Below are 8,927 nucleotides of genomic sequence, written 5' to 3' on the forward strand. Positions count from 1 at the left end.
TTCCCCACTGTATATATATATATATATATATATATATATATATATATATATATATCGGCCTTGGCAATATATCGGTCGACCACTACCGCCAGCCAAAGTGACTGATGAATTACCATTTTTACCGTTTTTTTTTTTTTAACCAGACATGTTGTTAAATGTAATAATGTCTTGAATAAAAACATCAAAAGGACTATCATGAGGTTAATATTTTTAATATTTTATATGCAGAAAACTTAAGGTTCTCCACATCCCCAAACATGTGACATGTTTCATTTTCTTACATTTGCAGCACTGGCTTGATGTCACCAAAAGCATCAAAAAGCAAGTCAAAAGTAAGTAAAATGCTGTTCTTACTACTGAACTCAGTTCTTGGTAGATGTTGTTTTGGACAGGTTTAATTAGATGAGCGACTTTAATGCCTGATACAATGCACTCAAGCACTCCTCCATACAGAATTAACAATGTTTTTTTTACTCAGAAGCTCTGTTTCAAACCTTGTGGGCTGCTTTGCATTGTGTTATCTAGGTAGGCAGCACACAAGTCTTGGGAACAGAGCAACATTTTTCCTTAGTGCTCTCAAAAATAGCTGTTTGTATAAAGTTAATGCTTTACTATGTCTGTGAAGGGCAGGTAATGATGAACCATGCATGGAAACTTTGTATTTTATCACTTGCATGACATTCTTTCTGAAATTCCATTTCTGTTCTGCAACCTTTAGCGGTAATTATTTTTTTACTCCACAAGCTGTACACTTGTGCACTAGAAACTTAATTTCTAGTAAGGCATTTTGCTTTGTTGACCATATCATGTTATGGTCTCTGCCTTTTGGCTTGTTTCAGTTGGACCACCATATTGCCTCCATGTGAGAGTAAAGTTCTACTCCTCAGAGCCCAACAACTTACACGAGGAGCTAACAAGGTACATCCTGTTTATACCATTACCAATCTATTAATATTCACGCAACTGTTTCACTCACTGCTTTCATCTTCATTATCTCTTGTAGATACCTTTTTGTACTACAGTTAAAACAGGATATTCTCAGTGGCAAGTAAGTGGCGTTATTTTGAATTGTCTTGAATGTTAAAAATGAATGACATCTGTCTGCTTATTATTTAAAGGTTGACTTACATTTAAATGTGTTTTTGACCAATGGGTTGTCTACATTGACACAACTTAATTTGTAAACATACAGTGGCCTCAAAAAAAGTTGTTTGGATGTATTGTTGCAAAAAACTTTTACATCTGATGCAATTTGTGATAAATGTCTCACTATAATTAAATGGAAAAAAAGCACGTTTTATAAACCTTAAATTTCTGATGACTTTGTCTAATACATTGTGATCATCTTTGTTTCAGGTTAGAGTGCTCATTCGACACAGCAGTGGAGTTGGCTGCATATGCTTTACAGGGTGAGTGACAGAACTGTATGTTTCTTGAAATCAATTCAGAAAATCTGTGAATTTCACTACCTTTCAAAAGTTTGGTGTTGGTATGTTATTATTATAATTTTTTTTAAATGTTACAAGTTTCTTATACTCGCTAAAAATACATGTATTTGTTTAAAAATACAGTAAAACAATAATATTGTGAAATATTATTACATCTGTTTCTAATGTAAGTGTAATGTATTCTTGTGATGACCAAGCTGAATTTTCAGCAGCCATTACTTAAGTCTTTAGTGCCACATATTCCTAAAACTTTTTCAGATTCTGCAAGGTGTATGTACTCTTTTGACTTCAACTGTAATTATTGTTATTTTTGTTGTTTTGTTATTATTGTTATTTTAGTTTATATTTTTATTGAGGTTTTTCTTATATGTTTACTTTTGAGGCAAATTTGTTAAATTATTGTAAGAATATTGATGGAATTGTTTGAATGATGCAGTTGAATAGTTTTTGCCATGAATATAGCCATTGCTTCTGACATGGCATTAAATCATAAATAAAAAATAAAAAAATCAATTCTCAGCTTGTTCTGAACTTCTGTAGCATTTTGGGTCACAGAGAAAGAGGGTTGACAATGGTTTGAAACATTTCTCTCACATTCTCAAAAATAAATGACATCTCATTAGTGAGGGTCTGAAAGAAAGACCCCTAATTCCCCCTCTTCCTACTGTGCTCTGATCTTCTACATAAATGCACAGCACTCTGCTTTCATTTAGAAACATTTTTTAATGCTGTTATCTCAAGTCTTGAGGGTAATTTCCTGACTTGTTTTATCTGTTGGAGAGAATGATTTGTCCTCTTTCTTTCTAATCATCTCTGCTGTGGAACAACTTGAACTGAGTTGTAACATTATGACAAAAGGTGCAATCACAATATTTTTCTAAAAAAAAAAAAAACTGATACAGTTCAGGCCATGATGGAGCAATCTGTCCTGATAACTGTCATTTTTATACCGAAAAAAATTCAGCTGAATTCTGCTTTTTTTTTTTGTTGCTGATCTGTGGAACCTTTATTTTTCAGCTGAATTGGGTGATTGTGACCCTGCCGAGCACAGACTTGACCTGGTGTCAGAATTCCGCTTCATCCCAAACCAGACGGAAGAGATGGAAGCAGCTATCTACAACATGTGGAAGGAGTGCAGGTATAAATAAGGGAGCTCATTCTATAAAACCGCACCTCCTATTCGCACATGGTGACTCCTTTTAAGTAAGTGTTTAGAGAGGAAATATAAATGTAAAGCAGGTGAATGAACGTCAATGTGTGGGTCATCACCTCTGACTTTTCCTGGATCTCTCCTGTCTACTCAACTAAAGCTCTACTGTTGACACTGAACACTTTGTATGGGATTTATGACCCATCACTGTAACCTCGACAAGTTGTAATCTACAGCAGATGTGCAGCAGCATGGGTTGTTTCATTTTCTTTAAATTTTGCTCTACCCTGTTCTTTGCTAATGTCGCAGGGGCCAGACGCCAGCACAAGCTGAGATAAACTACCTAAATAAGGCCAAATGGCTGGAGATGTATGGAGTGGACATGCATATGGTCAAGGTATGCATTTGAAGCATGCAAGAGCTTGTTAAAATCAGGATCTTGAGGGGGACTCTCTTCAATCCGGATATATCCAGAAACTTATCTGTTCTTTATGTTGCCGTCTCCTCCAGGCACGAGACGGAAATGAATACAGCTTAGGCCTGACCCCCACCGGAGTGCTCGTGTTTGAGGGGGAATCTAAGATTGGCCTGTTCTTCTGGTAAGTTCTCCCTCACCAGCTCTTAATAGCTCAAGTGTGTCATTTATACATCACTAGCAGCTACAAAAATGGAATTGTGGAGAAAAAACTGCATTTTTACATTTTCTGAAAAAATGAGTGATTTTAACAATAAAAACTGGGTTCCTGTAGGTCCTTGAGTCTTAAATTCAGTTAATAAAATTTAAGGTAACAAAAGTCTTGAAAGTATTGTATTTGGAGACAGAAAAAGTTACTGTGATATGGCTTAATGTGATCTCCCTCATCTGTCTGAATAAGCATCTGGAAGTGGTAAAGCATAGACATTTAAAAATAAGGGTACTATTGTGTTTCAGACTTGTTTATAATTAAAAATCCCACATCAGGCATTACATCTTATTTTCTTGTCATTATACAAACAATACATCTGGTCAATATCAATACATCTACAATATATCTGGTATTTAATTTAACAAACTCTTGTGGCTTTTATTTAACACAGAATTTACTGGTATTGTCATAATAATCTGTAGTTTGTCTTCCTTTAAATGCATTATTATTAATATATTGGTACATAAACCAATTTCAGTACATATATTACAATATATGTAGCAATTACAGTACAATTGCAGTTACCCTGTTTTGTTTAAAAACAATGTTAAGTACTCATTGAATGTGTTTAAGTGAAATATTCTGAGATACATGATTTATTTAGAGATTGTATCCGTTTGTTCTGAATGGATATACTAAAGCAATAAGCCCCAAGAAGCCGTGGTTTACATTTAATTTATAACAGTTAAGGGGCGTTGTTAATGTTGTTTAGTGTTGCTAAAACCCCCTTAGCTGTTATAAATGCACTGTAAACCATGGCTTCACTGGGTTTATTGCTTTTATAAAATGGTTCCATAGATGTAACAATGTTTCACAAAATAAAACAAAGCAATAAAATGTAATGATATTAATAAAAACATTCTTCCGCTAAACATTGTAGTTCCTCAGAAATGGTTGTGGTTGCAACAAAGTGGTTGCCGGGCAACACAGACACAGGAACAAAGAGGTGCATGTTTGTAGAGTAATTTACAACTGCTTCGAATGCGGCTCAACCAATCAGAATCAAGAACCGGAACTGTCCGTTTTATAAAGTGCAAATTTTATTTGTGCAGGTCTTAAAGGTTCTAAAAATCCTTGAATTTAATAAAAAAAAATAAAAAAAACTGCAGACACACTTTATCATTGACCACAAGTTTAGTAACATTTTCAATATTTGTCCTCAGCTGTTGTCATACTTCAGTAAATGTAATGACAATGGCCATTTTATCTAAAGCAAACTGGTTGTCTGCACAGGCCCAAGATCACGCGTCTGGACTTTAAGAAAAGCAAACTCACCCTGGTGGTAGTGGAGGATGATGAACAGGTAATGCAGGAGACAGAAGAGGTAAAGACACATCTCACCCACACAGGCACACACACACACACACACATACAGGTTCACACATAATCAAAAACAGTACGAACACTCTTGACTTGAATTAGGTTTAAATCTCATATTAACATGCACCTTAAAGGGGTCATATGATGCGATTTCAATTTTTCCTTTCTCTTTGGAGTGTTACAAGCTCTTGGTGCATAAAGAAGATCTGTAAAGTTGCAAAGACTAAAGTCTCAAATCCAAAGAGATATTCTTTATAAAAGTTAAGAGTTAACCACGCCTACCTAAAACGGCTCGTTCTAACACGCCCCCACATATCTACCTCACTATGTGGGAAGATTTGCATAACGCCGCCCAAATGTTCACGCAAAGAAAGAAGGCGTAACTTTTATTCTCACTGTAGTATTGTTGCCACCGCCGCCATGTCGTGAAGATCTGATCTGTGCTGGTGGCTGAGGGAATACATCAACTTCGCGCCGTGGATCACAGGATCTGCTTTCACCGTGGACAAAGCGGAGTCCAGCCTGGGGTCGTCACATGTGGTTGGCGCTCCTTCGTTGGATCCACCGGCCGCGCCATTCTCAACCCCGCCGCCTCAGCTCACGCTAAGCCGCGGCTCCTTCGTCGGATCCGCCGGCCACGCCGTTCTCAACCCTGCCGCCTCTGCTCACTCTAGCCCGGCCTCAGCTCACACTAGGCCGCCGTGTTTTTCGTTGTGAAACCACTACTTTGTTTGGTCTTCCAAAAGAGGACACAACTACAAATAAGTGGTTAAGTTGTATTTACAACACTGTTCCAGAACAGTTTAACCCAAATATCCAGATGTGTGCAGCACGTTTTATGGAGGACTGTTTACTGATCCTGGAAGAGTAGACTACAATGCCGGCTGTTCTGACTCCGTCTGTAAATACGTTTTCATTTAAAGAATTTGTCGCTGATGATTCAAACGCGAGTTTTGGGCAGTGTAGAGTAGCACTTGTTGTTTGTAATTTCTCCGATCACAAATGCAGACAGGGTTTTATGTTTACGCGGCGCGATGCAACGCGCAAAAAGACAGTATAAGTCATTATAATCAGTAATTATGTCCCCACTGGATGCAACAAATGCCTAGTTTGTAATGGGTTTTAATGTTTTTGTCTCGTCACTCCGGCTGGACATGGCATCAACAGTATGGTGAGGGGCGTTACATTTCTGTCACACGCTTGAGGTATTCGGCCAATCACAACGCACTGGATAGCTGGCCAATCACAGCACACCTCGCTTTTCAGACCGATGAGCTTTGTAAAAATCGACACGTTTCAAAAAGGCGGGGCATAGAGGAGAAACAATAATGTACAGTATGTAAAAAATAATGTGTTTTTTTTTTTTTTACTTTAAACCGCATAAACACATTTCATTACACCAAATACACAAAATAATGTTATTTTTAGCAACATCATATGACCCCTTTAAATGCATCTCCTGTGACCACTTCTGACTGTGATCAAATGGTTGTTTTGTTTGCATATAAGCAGCTGGTAGTTGGTCCTTCAAAGTTGTCTAGGGGATATTATGTTTATGCTACAAATGCAATGTAGCATGCAATTTTGCAGTTTACATGTGATGTGAAGCATGTGTATTTGTGCATCCCAGAAAAACTACTTTGTGTGTAAGAAAAAGTGTGTGTATGTGCTCTTGCTGAGGCTTGGCATCTCTCCAGCATGAGTTAATAAATGACAGTCTCCCTTCAGGCATGCCTGGCCTCTGAAACACTTCACACTTTTTAAAGCACTGAAGCTGTGAATGTGTGGACCGAACTGCCCATCATTCTGTTAAGTTTGAAACTACAATAACAATGTAAGTCATGGCATATGATGGTGTCAGACAGCCAGCAAACATGTATTTTGGGCTTGTGTTTGGTGCACAGCAGTATAGGTTTCTGTTGAGTCTGGAAGTCTGTTGTACAAACCCAATTCCAAAAAAGTTTGGACACTGTACAAATTGTGAGCGTTAATTCGTTCAGTTGACTGTGACCAGTGATATGTTGTTTGTCGCAGAAAAGTGTCCCCATATGATGTTATTAGTAGTCTGTCCTGTATAAGGTTGTACAAGGTCTCCTTGAGTATGTCATTGATTTCTACACAGTGAGTCCCCCAGGTCACTGATGAGGTTTTGCCTCTGCAGTACAACTGATAAAAGCTTCAGACATAATTTGATTTGCTCAAACAGGGCACATAGAAATTAGTTTGAGCAACTGGAGGTATCTGTTTTTTGTCTTTGTTACCATTCAATGGCTGTGGAATGACAGCTGAGAAAAATAACTCTTGCGTTGTTACAAATCCTATCGAGTTGTTTCAAAGACAGCATCCTAACCTAAATGGAAAATCATGAAGGACTGCTTTGAAATACTCTACATAAGCAGCAACTAAAATAGCGTTTTTTTTAAGTAATAATAATATTTTTTTACCACATCGTGCAGCCCTGTAAACATGCACAACAGGTCTTTTGTTCTGACATTTTAGTTAGACCCCCCCCATCATATAGCCTTAATTGTATATATAGCTAAATGGCTGTTTAGTTTTGGCAGTTTGGAAAAATGTGTGTACCCTTAAAGATAACTTTGTCTAGCAAAGTCAAATAAGCTTCTGTTAATAATGTAACGAAGGTGTCACTTTTCCCAGTGGTTAAGCCAATATGTTCTCAACTTTTGTCATCATGTTCTTGATTTTAAATTTGTATGCCTTCTTTATTCATTTTGTAACACCAGAGGACAAATTAGTAGTACATTGCTCTTACATTTTGACCTCTGCTGTAGGGGAAAGAACAGGAGCACACGTTTGTTTTCCGCATGGACCATCCGAAAGCTTGCAAGCATCTGTGGAAGTGTGCCGTAGAGCACCATGCCTTCTTCCGCCTACGTGGCCCGGTCCAGAACAGTTCAACCCGCTCTGGGTTCATCCGCATGGGCTCACGTTTCAGATACAGGTACGTTTTTCTAGAGTTCATTATTCATTCATCCATCATGAGTGGCATATAATAAAATGGAGGGAAAAAAACCTACAGTCTTAGGGAAATAAATTTAGGACACACTAATGGCTTGTTTCCACCGAGAGGTACAGTTCAGTACAATACGGTAAGGTATGGTACACAATTATGTCTGTTTACATTGTCAGAAGTTGTGAAGGGTACCAAAATAGCGAACCGTACCATAACACCTTTTTTGGTACCCTTCCCAGGGTTTCCGTGGGTCTTAAAAAAGTCTTACAGTCTTAAATTTAGTTGTATCAAATTTAAGGCTTTAAAAGGTCTTAAATTGTACAAGAAAGTCTTAATTATGATTTCAAGATCTTAAATTTGGGGACGGAAAGACCAGAATTGCAATATGGCTGAATGTAACGATTAAACTTCAAAAGTCTATGATTTCATGAAATAAACATGAGCGCTGCACGTTCAAATTCCAGTGCTGCACTGCTTTGTGTACAGCGTTAACGGGGAAACACTTATATTTCTGCCAAACGCTCCACCTGCTGTCAGAGAATGAATTAGCATTTTCAATAAAACTGTTGTTTTGTTCAGAGTTCAGACAAATGCAAAAATCGACCCATGTTTTTACCCTGCAAACACGCAGATCTTTAAATATGAACTGGTGGATTGATAAGAAGACAATGCATTTTAAAAATCTAATAGGGGTGTACGATATGCATGGTCTGTGATAATATCGTAATTGTTGTCGCGAAAAGCAAACAAAACACCTACAGAGTGTGCGCATACATTACGTGATGAAGTCTAGCAAGTTAGACTAGTGCGCATTTATAGTGCGTTCTTTCATGGCATGAATCAGTCTATTAAAATGCATTTAGAATGATATAATTCAAGATATGGGGGCAGAAAATTTATATATTTATATCATTTCATATAGTTAATATCACACGAAGAGTGCAGTTTTTTTCTCCAAAAGTCAGCATGATTACAAATGTGATATTTATTTTATACAACAGTTCAATTAACAAGAAGTTAATATTAAAGGGGTCATATGATGCTTTTTTAAAGATCATTATTTTGTGTATTTGGTGTAACAGAATGCATTGACATGCTTTAATGTTAAAAAAACACATTATTTTTCAAATACTGTACATTATTGTAGGTCCTATAGAGTGTGAAGACGCACGACTCGCCGTCGCTTTCTCTCACTGTGAGCAAAGAGAAGGAGCGAGCGAGAGTCTTACATAACATGTAGAATTGATGCGCTACATGTAAACAATATACTTTGTTGTATTTTCCTGTAAAAATAACAGTTCCTTTGGAATTCTTCAGCTTTTAAGAACTGCCGGGTTTTCCGGTAGTGG

At 37.3% G+C, this 8,927-nt stretch overlaps 1 protein-coding gene across 5 annotated transcripts in view; it reads left to right on the forward strand.

The window, feature by feature from the left end:
* LOC107551945 (band 4.1-like protein 5) overlaps positions 1-8,927 on the forward strand; it is a 49,016-nt gene that overhangs the window by 19,024 nt on the left and 21,065 nt on the right. For 4 of the 5 annotated variants that reach the window (XM_016233739.1, XM_016233737.1, XM_016233742.1 and 1 more), the window contains exons 4-12: positions 290-332; positions 840-918; positions 1,004-1,048; positions 1,357-1,409; positions 2,466-2,586; positions 2,908-2,995; positions 3,109-3,197; positions 4,518-4,608; positions 7,397-7,566. In XM_016233739.1, the coding sequence (XP_016089225.1) occupies positions 290-332; positions 840-918; positions 1,004-1,048; positions 1,357-1,409; positions 2,466-2,586; positions 2,908-2,995; positions 3,109-3,197; positions 4,518-4,608; positions 7,397-7,566 (779 nt within the window). The remainder of the gene's footprint in view (positions 1-289; positions 333-839; positions 919-1,003; positions 1,049-1,356; positions 1,410-2,465; positions 2,587-2,907; positions 2,996-3,108; positions 3,198-4,517; positions 4,609-7,396; positions 7,567-8,927) is intronic. The other variant, XM_016233741.1, reaches the window with a different exon arrangement.

Source organism: Sinocyclocheilus grahami, unplaced genomic scaffold (genome assembly GCF_001515645.1).
Source record: "Sinocyclocheilus grahami isolate Dianchi unplaced genomic scaffold, SAMN03320097.WGS_v1.1 scaffold438.1, whole genome shotgun sequence".
Lineage (NCBI taxonomy): Eukaryota > Metazoa > Chordata > Actinopteri > Cypriniformes > Cyprinidae > Sinocyclocheilus > Sinocyclocheilus grahami.